Source organism: Saccopteryx leptura, chromosome 2 (assembly GCF_036850995.1).
Source record: "Saccopteryx leptura isolate mSacLep1 chromosome 2, mSacLep1_pri_phased_curated, whole genome shotgun sequence".
Taxonomy (NCBI): Eukaryota; Metazoa; Chordata; class Mammalia; order Chiroptera; family Emballonuridae; genus Saccopteryx; species Saccopteryx leptura.
The window spans coordinates 35648667-35666902 of record NC_089504.1 but is presented as its reverse complement, the minus strand read 5'-3'; the positions used below and the strand labels follow the sequence as shown (position 1 = coordinate 35666902).

At 38.9% G+C, this 18236-nt stretch overlaps 1 protein-coding gene and 1 pseudogene across 3 annotated transcripts in view; both read left to right on the top strand.

Annotated features, from left to right (window-relative positions):
- Positions 1-18236, top strand: part of DCAF10 (DDB1 and CUL4 associated factor 10) — a 55126-nt gene that overhangs the window by 24716 nt on the left and 12174 nt on the right. For 2 of the 3 annotated variants that reach the window (XM_066367613.1, XM_066367615.1), the window contains exons 3-5: positions 1321-1518; positions 13186-13388; positions 15612-15725. In XM_066367613.1, the coding sequence (XP_066223710.1) occupies positions 1321-1518; positions 13186-13388; positions 15612-15725 (515 nt within the window). The remainder of the gene's footprint in view (positions 1-1320; positions 1519-13185; positions 13389-15611; positions 15726-18236) is intronic. The other variant, XM_066367614.1, reaches the window with a different exon arrangement.
- On the top strand, positions 11510-12082 carry LOC136393636 (pancreatic progenitor cell differentiation and proliferation factor pseudogene; annotated as a pseudogene).

Genomic DNA, 18236 nt, shown 5'->3' with positions numbered 1-18236 from the left:
GCAGATCTAACCATGAACTATGCAGACAGGTTCCCCTGCCTTCAATGCATTTTATAGCCTTGTAAAGTACATTGCAATATTAAACTTTGTAATAAAAGCGTAGAGTGCTTTGAAAGATTAGAAGATTCGTAAATCTGTTCCAGGCTGGATAGAGAAGGAAGGCTTCCTGAAGGGAATGATAGCTGAATATTAAAAAGAAAACAATGTTACCCAGGTCAAGGGGTAACAGGCAAGAGGTTTCAGGTAGCAAAAACAGCCTAAACAAAGGCCTGAAATTTTAAAACTTGTATTCAGTTTCAGGAAGGTCATTACGGTGTTCGTGGAGATTGATACTGATTTTCGATAGAAAATAATTTTATATAATTTAATCTTGGAAGAAGCTCCAGAATTCATTTCTTCTGTAAGAGTTTAGGAAGATATATAAAACAGCATATGTTAGAAAAATCATCCCAATGTTGAATTAAGCAGAAATTCAAGTACGATTGGTAGGTTTGTTATTTTTTAAGTATTTGTAAAAAAGATATTCTAACTAAAGATTGAAAAATTAGTGTAAAATAATTAAAAGTTTGAATTAGAGAGTATTTTAATTGTCTACTTATAATCTTGACTGGCCCTAATAAAGTGGTGCTAGGTGAGATTATTTAGAGAATGCTTTTGAATTTATAGATTAAAATTATGGCATTTTAATAGCAATTTTTGTATGTAAGTGTGTTCTAAAAAGAAGTTACTTGTAGCAGAGTAAGCATTTCTCATAATTTTTGACCCCTTTATGCTTAATATGTCTTCCTTGGTAATTAAGTCTTCAAAAAATCTCCTCTGTCTCCTGTTAAATTATTTCTCATCAGTAGTGTTTCCTATACAGATTTTATTTTATTTTTAAAAGATTTTATTTATTGATTTGAGAGAGAGAGAACGTGGCAGGGGTGGAGTGGGAAGCATCAGCTCGTGGTAGTTGCTTCTCGTATGTGCCTTGACTGGCAAGCTCAAGGTTTTGAACCCTATACAGATTTTAAAGTCCTTTCTCTTTAGCACAGTACTCCAAACACCCATCCCTATTTTCATTCAGTTCCAAATAAAAGGCAATATTGTAAAGACATTGGACAAAATTGCAGTGTGGCCCTCATTAAATCAGTTTCTTTCCCTGTAATCACATGTGATATGTGAATTATACTTTTCATTATATATTAGAATCATTGGGTTTATACAGTGAATTTGTAGTCCTTATTTGTTTGTTTTCTTGATTAGGTAGTATAGAAACTGTTTCTCAAGATTTCTTAAATAAGAGGTTAAATAAACCAGTTTTTCTTTTCTGCTTTGTAGATTTCTTGATAACCGGCTGTTTGCTACCTGCTCTGATGACACTACAATAGCACTGTGGGATCTGAGAAAACTGAACACCAAAGTATGCACTTTACATGGTCACACTAGCTGGGTGAAGAACATCGAATATGATACTAATACAAGACTCTTAGTAACATCAGGATTTGATGGAAATGTCATTATTTGGGACACCAACAGGTTTGTGAATAGGAGATCATGTTAGGAGTATAAACCAAAAAATTTTCTTCAAGATGGCAAATTCTTAAAATGTTCTGTCTTAGCTTTTATATCTCTTTAGGAGGAGGAAACTGGTTTTGTGAGAAATAATCAAAAATAATTGTCTTTTTTACTTGCACTTAGTCATACATTGCAACTAAAAAAATTACAGGAAATTATAGAGAAAGGAGACCAAGTAGCATAGTTACTGATGAAAAATGGTTTATAAGATGCATTTCCTGAATTTAAGGAAAAACATTTTTGTTATTTTCTTTGTGGAACTGAAGTGTTTTTCACTGATTGGTCTTTCAATTCTAAATCTATTTATTTTGTCATTCTTGCACTTTGTTTTCATGCATTAAAAGAGTAATTAGTCTCTTTATTGGAGTAGTACTGATCCCTAGGACAATGTTTAGAAATAATGTATGGTACAGTTTTAGTTGTCACTGTGGGAGAAGAGAAGAGGATTTCCAGTGGCATTCAGTCAGCAGGGATAAGAATTTCTGAACACCCTGCAGTGCATGGGACGGTTTGCACAGTGGACCATTTGTCTTGCTGAAATGCTGGAAGTGCCTCTGTTGTGAAACACTTTAATAAAATGTCTCCTTGTAGAGAAATTGATTATTTAAAAAGTTGAAATTTGAGAAATATATAATTAAAATATATCTGTTGCTAGCTATGGTGAAATAACAATACAGTGAATTGTTACAAGATTATTTCTGAAATAATCTTTTCAGAGGTCCTATGTAAAAAGTGAGGGGATATTCTTTTTTTTTTTTTTTTGAGAGAGACAGGAAGAGAGAGAAGAGAGATGTGAAGTATCAACTCATAGTAGAGGCACCTTAGTTGTTTATGGATTACTTTTTCATATGTGCCTTAACCCAGGGGCTCCAGCTGAGTAAATGACCTCTTGCTCAAGCCAGTGACCTTGGGGTTTTAAACCTGGGTCTTCAGCGTCCCAGGCTGATGCTCTATCCACTGTACCACCGCCTGGTCAGATTAGAGGATATGCTTAAAGATTTCTAGCTATGGACCCTGGCCGGTTGGCTCAGCGATAGAGCGTCGGCCTGGCGTGCGAGGGACCCGGGTTCGATTCCTGGCCAGGGCACATAGGAGAAGCGCCCATTTGCTTCTCCACCCTGCCCCCCTCCTTCCTCTCTGTCTCTCTCTTCCCCTCCCGCAGCCAGGGCTCCATTGGAGCAAAGATGGCCCTGGCGCTGGGGATGGCTCCTTGGCCTCTGCCCCAGGCGCTAGAGTGGCTCTGGTCGCGGCAGAGCGACGCCCCGGAGGGGCAGAGTATCGCCCCCTGGTGGGCAGAGCGTCGCCCCTGGTGGGCGTGCCGGGTGGATCCCGGTCGGGCGCATGCGGGAGTCTGTCTGACTGTCTCTCCCCGTTTCCAGCTTCAGAAAAATACAAAAAAAAAAAAAAAAAAAGATTTCTAGCTATGCATGTTGTTGGAGCAGAGGATAGAGCTACTGATTTTCTTTAGAGGAAGACGAACATACCTGTTAGAATTTAGAAATATATATTTTTTAATTTAGAAATAAAATTTGAATAGGAATATAAATGATAACTTTTCAAATTACTGGAAGGATAAAAGTTAATAAAATATAATCAACCCAATAGAGGAAGAGAAAATGGGGGGAAAGTCATTTTTTAGTAACAGGTAAATTAGGAAGCACAAAAATATACTAGGCAGATAATATAAATATCAATATTCATAATGTATATGGACAAAACTAGTCAATTAAAAGATAGTGTTAGATTAGATTATAAAACAAACCCAACTATATGTTCTTTGTTAGTTTTATTTTATTCATTTATTTATTGACTTTTAGAGAGAGGAAGAGAGAGAAAGAGAAACATTGATTTGTTGTTCCACTTATTCATGCTGGTTGATTCTTGTATGTGCCCTCACTGGGGATAGAACCCACCACCTTGGTGTATCAGGACGATGCTCTAACCAACTAAGCTACCCAGCCAGGGTCCCAACTATCTGTTCTTTGTAAGGGATACACCCAAAACATACAAACAGAAAGTTTGAAAGTAAAATGTTGAGGGGAAATAACAGGCAAATACAAACCAAAGAAAAAAAGTTGTATCTACATTAATGGCAGAAAAAATAGAGTTTAAGGCATAAAGCATTTTTTTTAAACAGTTCTTTTTTTTTTTTAATTTTATTTATTCATTTTAGAGAGGAGAGAGAAAGGGAGAGAGAGAGAGAGGAGAGAGAGACAGAGAGAGAAGGTGGGGAGGAGCTGGAAGCATCAACCTCATATGTGCCTTGACCAGGCAAGCCCAGGGTTTCGAACCGGTGACCTCAGCATTTCCAAGTCGACACTTTATCCACTGCGCCACCACAGGTCAGGCCATAATGCATTATTAACGATAAAAAGGTACTATATTAGAAGGTTTATTTCACTAGAATATAAAAGAATTCTTATCTCATATGCAACTAATAACATAGCCTCAAACCATAGAAAGCGAAAACGGTCAGAATTATAAGAAAAAAGTTAGAATTCCTGTCTTAGTAGAAAACATTAACACCATTCTTTTCTTTAGTAATAGATAAAATAGACCAAAAATTAGTAAGGCTGAAGAAGATTTTAATGTTATTAATATGCTTGATCTATTAGGCATATTTAGAATTCTGCTCCCTACACATAGTAAATACATCCTCTGAAGCAATGTTAGAACATGTATAAAAATGAGCATGTACAGACTGATCTACAAAGTAAGTCTCAGCTAATATCAAATAACTATCATTACACAGGCCATTTTCCCTGACCTCAGTACAGTTTAATATATATTTTTAAAGATTTTGTTATTGACTTTACAGAGAGAGGAAAGAGAGGCAAGGGGACTGAGAAGTATCAACTCATAGTTGCTGCACTTTAGTTGTTAATTGGTTGCTTGTTGTAATGTGCCTTGACCACCAGGCAAGCTCAGGGATTCGAACTGGTGACCTGAGCATTCCAGCTCGACACTTTATCCACTGCACCACCACAGGTCAGGCTCAGTACAGTTTAATTAACACAGGTAACTAATGCCCATGTTTAGAGACTTATAAGCTCACTTTCTAAATAGTTTATGGATCAAAGAAGAAATCATAGTTAAATTTAGAAGACAGACTGAAAATTAATGCACTAAGCATCTACTCAGAGAACTGCCTTTCAAAGATGGTATATACTGAAAATAAGATGCTTATTAACCCCAACAAATCTGTTTTATTTTTAATTTGAATTTCTATTTTTGTATTTTTCTGAAGTTGGAAACGGGGAGGCAGTCAGACAGACTCCTGCATGCGCCCTACTAGGGTCCATCCGGCATGCCCACCAGGGGGTGATGCTCTGCCCATCTGGGGCGTTGCTCTGTTGCAACCAGAGCCATTCTAGCGCCCGAGGCAGAGGCCACAGAGTCATCCTCAGTGCCTGGGCCAACTTTGCTCCAATGGAGCCTTGGCTGCAGGAGGGGAAGAGAGAGAGAGACAGAGAGGAAGGAGAGGGGGAGGGGTGGAGAAGCAGATGGGTGCTTCTCCTGTGTGCCCTGGCTGGGAATCGAACCTGGGACTCCTGCACGCCAGGCCAACACTCCACCACTGAGTCAACCGGCCAGGGCCCAAATCTGTAATTTGATGAAAAAAAACTATTATACCTAATTGAATATGTAGTTCTTTGGTAAGATTCATCAGGAGAAAAAAGAAGACACAAACAAAAATCTTAGGATGTAAAAGGAGACAATAAAAAATATATTGTAATATAGAATAACATCAGCTCTATGCCAGTATACTTGAAAACTTTAACATGGACAGTCTACTCAAAAAATAGACCTTAGTAAAACTGACCAAGAAAGAAGTAGAAAACCTAAAATAGCCTGATCTGTGGCAGCACAGTGGATAAAGTATCAACCTGGAATGCTGAGGTCGACAGTTCAAAACCCTAGGCTTGTCTGGTCAAGGCACATACAGGAAGCAACTACTAATAGAACTGTTACCAGGACTGATGTTTAACCAATATGCACTAGTTCAGCTAAAGTGGTTGTTAAAAGATTGAACTTTGATAATAATTGATAAATAGCCACTGTTGTGAATCATCCCCAGGTGTGATATCCTGGCATCCTTGTCTACCCAGGCCCCTCACTAGGGTATACCTCCCTCACAGTCTCCCTGTGACCAAGTAGCTAAAGTTCTCTTTATACAGTAAAGTAAATCTAGGACCCAGTTCCAGCACTATCATCAACATCAATTTTGACTGGCTAGTCTTCATGCAGTGCTGATGATTTAAATATTCTGAATATCACCTCTGCCATAGCCATTAAAGAAACGGAAAAAATCAGTCCGAACTGATCTATTAATAAAACAGCAGATGTGCTAGTTTCACTGGTGACTTCTATGAAATATTATAAAAACACAGAACATTTTAATTTTATTAAACTATTCAGACTTCAGAAAAAGAGAATTCTCATCACCTCATATATGAAGCTAGTATGACCTTGATACCTACACTCACCAAAGATAGTATTAGAAGAAAAAACGCAAAATCAGTCTGTAATATGGATGCAGGTATAAATATTCTAAATAAAAGAACATTGGATTCTGTAAGATATTAATCATAATATGAACAAGTTAGTCACTGGCTTGAGCAAGGGGTCACTCACTCCAGTGCCCCTCTCCCCCGTCAAGGCACATATGAGAAAGCAATCAATGAACAACTAAGGTGCCACAATGAAGAATTAATGCTTCTCATCTTTCTCCCTTCCTGTCTGTCCCTATCTGTCCCTCTCCCTTCCTGTCTGTCCCTATCTGTCCCTCTCTCTGACTCTCTGTCTCTGTAAAAAAAAAAAGAACTGTAACAAGATGTAAATGAATGGAGAAACTTTCCATGTTCATGGATTAACAGACTCTAGTTCTGTCCAAATTAGTCTAGATTCAAATTTTTATCAAAATTCCAGCTGTCCCCCCTTTTTTTGGACAAAGTGTTAAGCTGATTATAAAATTTATATAGAAATGTAAATGACCTAGAATAGCAAAAACAGTCTTAAAAAATAAAAACAAAATTGGAATACTACTTTTCTAATTTCAGAACTTACTATAAATCCATAGTAATCAAGACAGCATGGCCTGACCAGGCGGTGGCGCAGTGGATAGAGTGTCAGACTGGGATGCTGAGGACCCAGGTTCGAGACCCTGGGCTCAACTGAATTTTGAGCAAAAAAAAAAAAAAAAAAATGCTCACCAGCTTAGACCCAAGGTCGCTGGCTCAAGCAAGGGGTTACTCGGTCTGCTGAAGGCCCACAGTCAAGGCACGGATGAGAAAGCAATCAATGAACAACTAAGGTGTCGCAACAAAAAACTGATGATTGATGCTTCTCATCTCTCTCTGTTCCTGTCTGTCTGTCCCTATCTATCCCTCTTTCTCTCTCTCTGTCCCTGTAAAGAAAAAAAAAATTAAAAATTAAATACAGCATGATACTGGCAAAGGATAGATTGAGAGTACAGAAATAAATCCTTGCAGTTATTCAGTGGTTCAGGAAAGGATAGTCTTTTTTTTTTTTTTAAGATTTACTTACTGATTTTACAGAGAGGAGAGAGAGGGGGAAGAGGGAGCGAGAAGTATCAACTCATAGTTGCCTCACCATAGTTGTTCATTGCTTGCTTTTGTTTGTGCCTTGACTAGGCAAGCCCAAGGTGACCTCAATGTTCCAGATCGACACTCTATCCACTGCACCACCACAGGCCAGAATGGAAAGGATAGTCTTTTTTTTTTTAATTCTTTTTTTTCTTTTTTTAATGGCTTTTTTTTTATGAGTGTGTGTGTGACAGAGAGAGTCAGAGAGAGGGACAGACAGGAAGGGAGAGAGATGAGAAGCATCAATTCTTCATTGTGGCACTTTAGTTGTTCATTGATTGCTTTCTCATATGTGCCTTGACCGGAGGGCTACAGCAGACTGAGTGACTCTTTGCTCGAGTTAGCGACCTTGGGCTCAAGCTGGTGAGTCTTGCTCAAACCAGGTGAGCCCGCGCTCAAGCTGGTAACCTCAGGATCTCAAACCTGGGTCCTCTGCATTCCAGTCCAACGATCTATCCACTGTGCCACTGCCGGGTCAGGCAAAAGGATAGTCTTTTTAACAAACAATTTGAACATCTAGATAACCACAAGCAAAAAGATTAATTTAAACCCTTATATAATTCTTAGATGAAAACATGGGAGTAAATCCTTGTATAACACTAAAGCTGAGGTGACAAAAATATTTGATTAAATGGATCTAACAAAAATTTAAAAGCTTTGTTTATCAAATGACACCATTAAGAAAGTGAAAAGACAAACTACAGAGTGGGAGAGAATATTTGTAAATCAAATCTGATAAGGAATTTGTGTCCTTAAAGAACTCTTACAACTCCCTTATATGTATGTACACAAATAACCCCGTTTAAAAATGGGCAAAATATTTGCATAGGCATATTCCACCAAGGAGGATATGCAAATGATAAAGAAGCACATGAAAAGATGGTCAGTGTTATTAGTCATAATGGAAATGCAAGTCAAACTCAAGTAGATACCACTTCACGCCCACTAAAATGGCTTTAATAAAAAACACAGTAACAGGTATTGGCAAAGATTTGGAGAAAGTGGAACTTCATACATTGCTGTAGGAATGTGGGACAGCCATTTAGAAAACAGTTCAGCAGTTTCTTAAAATGTTAAACTTAGAGTTATGATATGACCCAGGTAGATATCTCTAGATAGCTAGAAATAAACACATATAATCATACAAGGATTTGTACATAAATGCTAATAATAGTATTATTCAGCAGCTTGAGGATTATTCATCCACATGACCTGAGGGCTGCTGGCTTGAGCCCAAGGTCACTGACTTGAGCAAGGGGTCACTGGCTCATCTGGAGCACCCTCCCCCATCCCAGTCAAGGCCCATATGAGAAAACAATCAATCAACAACGAAAGTGCTGCAACTATGAGTTGATTCTTTTCTTCTTTCTCCTGTCCTGTCTGTCCCTGTCTGTCTGTCTCTAGCAACAAAAAAACAAACAAACAAAAAAATTAGTACACAAGAATAAGTTACAACAGAGGATTTGTATATTTAAGTGATTGTAAGACCTAAGTAAAGTCTATGGATCAGAAGATACCCCTAAAACTACAATTAGAAAATGTAAAAACAAAGGGTGTAAACTCATAAAGGAAGGCAAATAGGAAAGGAAGCAATGACAATAAAAAATTTAAATCTGGAAAATAAGTAGATGAATGGCAACTGACTTAGCAACTTACTTAAACGACTTGACTTAGTAAGTGCAAGAAAGCCAGGCTCTAAGCTGGCAGTTGGGAAAGTTAAGAACTTAAGACAATTTATATGAAATCCTCAAAAATCAGAGGAACTGGGTACTCTATAGAACAAGGGTTGGGAACCTATGGCTCGTGAGCCAGATGTGGCTCTTTTGATGGCTGCATCTGGCTCGCAGACAAATCTTTAATAAATAAAAAATGTTAAAAATATAAAACATTCTCATGTATTACAATCCATTCATTTCCTACCGCTCATGTTCATGGTTGCGAGTGGCTGGAGCTAATCACAGCTGTCCTCCGGGACAACACCAAATTTTTATTGGATAATGCATAACGTACACGGGGCGTTGTATGGCTCTCATGGAATTACATTTTAAAATATGTGGTGTTCATGGCTCTCTCAGCCAAAAAGGTTCCCGAGCCCTGCTATAGTAGAAGGGGTAGCTAAAGTAGGGATTCAAGTGAAAGATATTTAAGAATTTATATTTCTTTCCTTAATCTATACTACTGGGTGATTGATTATCTCCCATTTCAGAAGATTCCAATTTTATCCTCTAAACTAAGAGAGTAAAATAGAGACTCTCTGTAGTGAAGGATACCAGACACAGTTGAAGGCTTGGGTACCTGCTGGTCAAATAAGTTTGTAAATATGATATATTTATAATATGTTTGCTTGCTTATAGTTTGCATTGAGTGTGGGGGACAAGCTCTAAGCACGTAGGGTCCTTCTAGCCTAAGGCTTAGTTTTAAGACTTAAGCTTTCCCCCACACCCTTGACTGTTGCATGATAGGGGGTGGTGAACTCTCATGAGGAATCCCATTATGCCTCAGATAAGTGACTTTGTATCAGAGACTTCCTTGTTTGTATATTGGATTAAAAGTTTTGATTTTCTACACTATAAAATGGGGCAGAGGAGCCCATGCTGAAAAGCAGAACAGAGAAAGGCCATGTGGAGGAGAGGAGAAGCAGCCAAGATGGCAAGGTGCTGAAGGAGAAGCCAGTTTGTGCAGAGAGAAGGAGATGGGGAACAGAGGTGAATAAGGCTGGTTAGGTAGAAATCTTTGATTCTAGGGAACTCGGATAAGACAGTGGTTTTGGGAGCCCTGAGTGGAAAGGGAAGTGTTTTCCCACTGTGTGTATTTCTTGCCCACCCAGGTGCAAGTTAGGATTAAAGGTAATGGCCCACCAGTTCTTGGCTCCGTTGTTTCATTACTGTCTGTCCGAATCAAATGCGAACCTGCACGGGCCAGGCGGCTGTGATGGTGGCTGTGGCTACTGGCCTTACAGTACCTTACCAAAATCAGGGAAATTGACCTTCCATATACACACTGAATATTGAATTCAGAGGCCCTTAGTTTTTTCCAGTTAGTGAACCAAAGGTGCTCAGTAGGAGTTTCTCAAAAAATGGCTTCACCCTACATAGTGACGCTCAAGCCTATCCCAGCACTCAGAGTTTCCAGTCAGCTTTTTAGTTCCCCACTCAATTATGAGCAGACAGCTAAAGATAATCAGACATTTGAGAAAAGTTTCTAATATAAAGACCTTTACAAATGGGGAGATATTTTGGAGGGAATAGAAACTACATAGGGAGAAGAAAACTTAAAATTTTAAAAACCTAGTAGTTTCCTCAGAGATTAGGAGAGACATTTTATGCTTGAAACATTGAATGTTGACTGAAGGATACAACAGAGTAGAGAAATAGAAGGGGCTTTCAACAAGCTGGTATTGTTTTACTTCTTTTTTTAAAATTTTTCATTTGATTTGAAAAAGAGGAGAGGAAGGGAGAGAGAAAGAGGATTAGGAAGAGAGAGAGGCTTCAACTTGTTTCCACGTAGTTTTTCCATTTAGTTGTACACTCATTGCTTCTTGTATGTGCCCTGACGCAGGATCAAACCCATGACCTCAGTGTGCCAGGGTGATGCTTTATCCACTGAACCATCTGGCCAGGGGCTGTTCTTCTTCTTAACATGGGTGATGAGTCACAAGTGTTCTTTTTTTTCAAAATTTACATGTGTTTTATTTATGTACTTTTCTGTAGGTATGATATAGTTCACAATTTTAAAAATAAAAGGAGTAATAGAAAACATAGGCAAATAATAAAAATCTATCCAGAAAGCCAGGCAGATTTGAAAAAGAGCCAAATAGAACTTAAAGAAGAAAAAAAAAAAAAGAAAGAAAGAACTTTAAATGGAAATTTAAAAACACATAGGATGGATCAAGTAGCTGGTCAGACACAGCATTAAAAAACAGATTGCAAAATATTGAAAAATTACCCAGAATGCAACATATAGCCACGAGGCAATAGAAAACATAAAGAGCAGTTATGAGACAGAGTCAAAAGTTAATTATTTCAGATACCTATTTGGTGCTTTAAAAGAATAGAGAAAATAAGTGAGAGGCAATATTGAAATAGTGATAGAGAATTTTCTAGAATATATAAATAACATGAATCAAGACTTAGAAAGTCAAATGAATCCCAATAAATAGAAATCCAAATTTACACATATCAGAGTGAAACTGCAGTAGTACTCCAGAGACGAAGGGAAGATCAGTGGGGGGGGGGGGGGGGGGGGGGCGGGGGGGCGGATTATCCAAAGTAACAGTGAGACTGATAGCAGACTTAAAAATAGCAACAATGGATTCCCGCGTGTCTTGGTCGTGGAGTGGCCTCCCGCGGTCTCCTCTGCAAATAGACTCAGTGGCCTAGCACCCTCATTCCTGCCACCCATGATCATGCGCTGAGGGTCCACGAGGGGCTGCCACCGAGGTTTCCACCAATCCACAAGCAAGAGCATGGCAGCCATCCCCTCCAGCGGCTCCCTCGTGGCCACCCATGATTACTACCAGTGCCACCTGGTTCCATTTCTGGTAACAGCTCTTGTGGAAGTCCTGAGTTCCCTGGAGAAGCCATCCCCCACCATCCTGGTCTCCCCAAGGCAGACCCAGGTCACTGGTGGGCAAGCTTTTTTTTAGGGAAGTCCACTCTCCGCGGTTCATGACCACCGTGTTGGAGTCCCCAGAACACTCGGAATTTCCCCAGGCCTCCAGCAGCATGATCACCTGTGACCTGGCTTGGGAAGCTACAAGGAAGCAGCCTGGTGGCCAGCCTGGCAAAGCCAACACTGGGCCTCCGTCCTCAGTGGCCACTACCAGCCACCAGACTTCCGGAGGCGCTAGGCTCTCTAGAGCCCCTCCCCCACCTCCTCCACTCTCCTTTTCCCCCTCCTCACCCCAACCCATAGACTAGGCAGGCTGTAGCAAGCAGAAGCAGTTAGATTCTTTTTTTTTTTTTTTTTTTTTTTTAAGATTTTATTTATTCATTATAGAGAGGGGAGAGAGAGAGAGAGAAGGGGGGAGGAGCAGAAAGCATCAACTCCCATATGTGCCTTGACCAGGCAAGCCCAGGGTTTTGAACCGGCAACCTCAGCGTTTCCAGGTTGACGCTTTATCCACTGCGCCACCACAGGTCAGGCAGATTCTTTTTTTTAATCAAAACAGCGAAATACCAAAAAGGAAATTGAGGGAGCCCAGCTCTTTCCTACCCAAACCGCACACAAGCCTTCCTAACACCCATAACCGTGTGCCTTGCACCACATGGAAAATAAACAACAAGCAGCCAGCAAAATAAATAAATAAATAAATAGCAGCAATGGAAGCCAGAACTCAGTGGAATATCCTTGATATTCAGAAAGAAAGAAATATCAACCTAAAGTTAAACCTTCAATCAAAAAGAAGAGTGAAACAAAGATTTTCAGAACAATAAAGAGTAAGTTTACCTAAACAAAGTCTTCCTTAAAAAATAAACTTCAGAACCTGCCAGCTGGCTCAGAGGTGGAATGTTGGCCCAGCATATGGATGTCCCAAGTTCAATTCCTGGTCAGGGCATACAAGAAAAGCAACCATCTGCTTCTCTCCTCCCTATCCCCCTTCTCTCCTTCTTCCCTTCCCACAGCCAGTGGCTCAGTTGGTTCTAGTATGGCCCCAGGCACCAAGAATAGCTTGGTTGGTCTGAGTGCATCAGCCTCAGGTGCTAAAAATAGCTCAGTTGATCCAAGCATTGGCCATAGACAGGGTGCTGGGTGAATCCTGATTGGGGCACATGTGGGAGTCTGTCTCACTATCTCCTCTCCTCTCAAAAAAAAAAAAAAAATATATATATATAATATATAATTCAGAAAGAAATAATAATCTAAAATGGAAAGTTGGAGATAAAAGAGTGAATGGTGAGCTAAAAAAATCAATCATGTAAATCTAAGTATGCATTGACTATGAATTCTAGTTTGAAAGGAAAAAATATGACTACCACTGAATCCTTAACTCTAGGTTTTGTTGCTTTGATTTCTTCTATAGGTGTACAGAAGATGGGTGTCCGCATAAGAAATTTTTTCACACACGTTTTCTCATGCGAATGAGATTAACGCCAGATTGTTCCAAAATGTTGATCTCAACGTCCTCTGGATATCTTTTGATTTTGCATGATCTTGATTTGACCAAGTCTTTAGAAGTAGGCAGCTATCCCATTTTGAGAGCAAGAAGAACTACATCAAGTTCAGGTAAGCTTCTCTTTTTTGAAGAAGTTTCCAAAGAGTCTCAGACATAGGAATGGTATATGTTTCCATTCATCTGAGAATGATAGCAGGAAGAAGGGAAGAAAATTAAGACATTTCTTTGGAAAAGTCAGTGAGAACTTTTTTCTCATGGAAATATAATGAGCTATATGTATCTCTGACAGTATTAATTTGTGCCTCTGATCACAAATGATCTAGGAATAATAACTGCTAACTCTAAAAATATTTCCTTTAGCTCTCTGCTAGGCAGAAAGTCTTTTATCGTGTTTCTAAATTATCACTATCTGAAAAATAAGTGATGGCCTAAGACAGTGGTTCTCAAAGTGTGTGCCAGGGTGCACTGGTGTGCCCTAGAAGATTTCCAGATGCGCCTATGGTATTCCAGAGAAATATGTGCCTGTTTGGGACCAAAAAACCAACAGGGTTTTTGGAGTTTAGATTTTTGGGGGACAGAAGTGTGGGGAATTGGCTGTAAACTGACAGTCTGCCCAACCCCTCACCTCACTTGCCTGATTAGGTTGCAAAAGGCTGTTCAGCTGTGGTGCTGGATTGTTTACACTACCCCCCATGTTCCCCGGAAAGACTGGAGGCAAGTTTCTTCTATCCTTTGTTTGGTGTAAAGTTAAGATGATATGTATGGTGGGGGTTTTCTGTACTCAACACAATTAAGAGTAAAAAGAGAGGAATTGTTCAATGTATTGATGAGGAAATGAGAGTTTGCCTTTCAAATATATGCCCAAACATTGAAGAAATTGCTGGGACACATCAGGCTCATGTTTCTCATAAACACAAGAATGAAAAGACTTAACATATTCACACTGGGACCTGCCAAATTTACTAAATCTTACTAAGAATGTATCTATCTATATAAAAAGATAACTTTTTTGTCGTTTTAAAATTTTTTAACCCCTCTTTTTTATGAATTCTAAAAAGCATAACTCAAAAAATGTAACAAAAATGTTTTTTAATATCAAAATAAATTTAATTTTGTTGTATTTATTTTGTTTAATTACCATAAAAACACGCTTGGACTTTTTTTTCTTTAATATTTGACTTAATTATTATAACATATTTCTCAGAATATATTGTGCCTACAATTATTTGTAGGATTTTAAATGCACCCCAACCCTTCAAAAAGTTTGAGAACACTGTAATATCAGTCTTTTCTCTGGAATCCAGCAGAGCTTTGTAATTATAGTCAGTATGGAGTTTTAATTTGAAGTCTATATTGTGTCCTAGACTTCCAAATGTCTAGACACAGGTAGGCAGTGGAAAAATAATATATTTAGAACATATAATGTTCATAAATTTCTATTAAAAATTAGCTTCAAATGCTAGACTCTTTCTCCTGTGTGCACAGGGCCATTTGTGAGGACTCCTCTGTGAATGTGCAGGTCTCATTTTACTGCAGTAGCCCAATTTCACTGCTCAAAGTAGAAATTTAAGTTTTATGAACTTATTTATTTGCAAGCAAGGGATATAATCCTTTTGGATTCAGATTTTTTTTTCAGTCAAACATTAATAACCAACTTTAGCTTTCTGAGAAGTAGTGATTTAAAGCCCTAGTTGGAATTTTTTTATTAAAAAACCAAGAAGGTTTTCTGACTTCTAAGGGTAATTCTGATATTTAATAACATCAAAGTGAACTAAATTAATAAGAAGCCCCCACAGAACTGTGGGCCACTAGAAATAGAGATTGATTTTTGGAGTACTACATTAAATTCAGCTATCTGGTATTCATTTTTATTTTTCCACAGATTTCATTGTGAAGTTTGTATTGCGTTTCAAAGATAATACATAATGTCAGGAATGATAATAGATGTTTTTGGTATGCTTTAAGAAGGATCTGTCCATGTTCTCAGAAATGAGCCTGTTGTTTGTACCCTATCCTAACATTAAATAATGGGCTGAACAGCTCAGTTCTCATTCCTATCAAATTGGATGCTCCTATGTTTATTTGGTTTATCATTTTTATTTACTTATGCTAGGCATTGGGATAAAAGATTTTAGAAAGGGACTAGGCCTTAGATAGAACACTTCAAATAACTGTCCTACCTCAGCCTTAGTTATAAGCCAGTTTTAAGTGGACATGTACTTGCCATGTTTCAGATGGATTTTAACAGTGTGGTTCAGGTAGATGATTAAGAAGTTGAGAGACATTACCAGAATTTTGCTCGGTGTATTGTCAGAACTTTTTGTATTTTTAAGATCTGAGCACTTCATCGAGTTCATCTGGTCCTAGAGTTTCTGGTTCACCTTGTCATCATAATGATTCTAACTCATCCTCTGAGAAACACATGTCACGAGCCTCGCAAAGAGAAGGTAGGTTAAAAGTTGGATTTTATAATCCTGCAACAACAGATTCTACGAAATAGCTTTCTTTGGTTTGGTTTTAATCCATAAAGTTAGCTAATAGAGATGAGGCTGTTCCTTGCCCCTCAGTTATCTTTTTCAAAAAGCTAAACAGAGTATCTTGGGCTTAAACCTTTGTTGGAATTTAAGCTTTGGTTTAATTTCCTGGATGTAGCTTAGTGTAGTTTGGAGAGGAAGGAGTTGGGAAATTTAGATTCCAGTCAAGGTTATTATGGAAATTAAATGAAATCATAAATGTGAGAGTGCTGTATAAATGTACGGGGATGAGTTTATCAGGTGCTTGTGAACGGCACTTGGGCCCAGCCCAGCAGGATTTACTCTGCCATTTCCTTATCTGAGCCATCCTGATGGACACAGAGGCGCTTGCGGGATAAAGTGAGCTACAATCTGACTCCGCTCTGCTTTGGCCGTTTGTTCCCCAGCCACTCTGGCAGAGCTGGCTGCTTAGTCTGTTCCTTCAGCCTTCTAATTGAAATGCTTTCTACCCATGCAGATTTCACATCTCGTGCCACCTCCGTCTAATCCACATCTGAACTCCCACACCACATCTCGTTTGTTTTCTTTGTAGACTGATGGCTAGATATGTTTTCTTGTGTGTGTAATTTGGGATCATCTTTTGCTGATAAGCATGTTTCCTACCTAGATATTTATGGGAAGTATTATAATTAGATTAGTACTGCATGTTTTCCCTGCATGTCATGACCTTTTAAGTGCTTAATAAATGCATACATGACTACTTATGTTAGTAGAATGGTTTGAGAGCCCTTCCTAACCTAACTTATAGTTTATCCTCTTTCTTCTGGTTGTTGAGACTGTAACATTTCACTTTAAGGTTAAAAACTCCTCTGAGAGATTTATGCCCAGATGTGTAACATTTCTCCTTCAGTTTGTAGCAGAAACTTTTTTTTCAGATTCTACCTGTTCTCCTTGTTCCTTGGCTAAGGGAAACAAGCCAAGGCTCTAAATAGAGAAAAATCTTTATTGGTTAACCTAACCATCCATGAGAAAATAGGAAACTTAGTTTAAGAACAATAGTTCACATGCTTGCTTGTTACCTTGGTAAACCCCAAAACAAAACTGTATAGCAGAGCTGTGTCTGGGAGAAGAGATGATGTGTTGGGAGCCCGGGCAGACAGGACAGCAAATAAGGGAATGGTAAGGGAGAAGAAGGCAGGGCGGTAAGGTTGCTGTTTTTTGTGGGAAATCCTGGATCTTCAGGTGTCAGAATAGGTTAACACCATACTTTGGCAGATGCATAGCTGCAAAGAGGAGAGGCTTCCAAACTCATTTCAGGATTAAAACTCTATTTTTGACATGAAATTTGCTGTGGATTCTTAGGGATGTAGCACAAATGAAAGAGGAGTGACTCTGGTTCAGGTGAAATTAGGGAAGCCCTTGACCCTGTGGTCTTCCCCACCCCGTCTGCCCTGGTCCCCAGGTGGTCCCCCCTTTTGCCAGCTCTTGAGGAACTCCAAGGAGCACAGCTTAGACACCACCACCTAGCTATTTAGAATGGGTTTCTTTCCTGCTTTTGTGTATTTTCAAAATTAATTCTTGAAACAGGAGTTTGTTTTTCTCAAAAATTATTAAAGTTTTATCACATGTGAAATCATTATTTAGATATACTTTGGTTGTAACAGTGTAACTTAGAGCTTCACCAGTTTCCACCAATGCTGTAGGAATCTAATGGGAATCTTTTAAAAGAAGATACATCTTTTTGAGAAACAATTCACAAAGGTTCTGACAGAGGAAGCTCATTATCTTCAAAGGAATGTTGAAGTATTTCTCTTGATACTATATTTTTAAGCTGTTTTCTCAATGTCTGTAAAAGTGGTTCTCCACACACCTGAGGGATATGCCATACTCCCAGAAGCAACAGTGGCTTAATGCAGCAGTCACTTTCATTGGGGGCTCGGCTGGAAGGAAATGATGGGCCACAGCAGAGGACCGCGAATATGTATGATTGGCATGTCTCCCACCCCTTGTTTTGACATGCCTCTATGTGAAGTGTCCTCTCTCACCTCCAAAATTATAGGTCTGTTTGTTGTATACAGTACTGTCCTTGGCAGCCATAGTCCTGCTCTTTGTGTACAGAATAGTCTTTAATTTATGTAATGGCAGTATTCCTGGCTTCCGTTCTTTCCTTCTGTGTACTAAAGAACACCACGTTCTCTGAGATGAGACTTGTTATCTTTTACTTTCCCAGATTCCTTTCCTGTCACATAACTTTGATTTTACTTAAAGGAAGAGCTTTCTGAGATATAATCCAAATCAAAAGGACCCCTAGTTAGTTTTAATGCCTTAGCTTTAGGTCATTGGTGATTCCTGCTGTAGGAACTTGGATTCTTTAGTTCTAGTCATACCTTTCCCCATACCATCACTCCAAAGACACACACTCCATACACATGTGTGTGTGTGTGTGTGTGTTTTAAACAAGTGTTAGCATAAGGCAGACAAAGG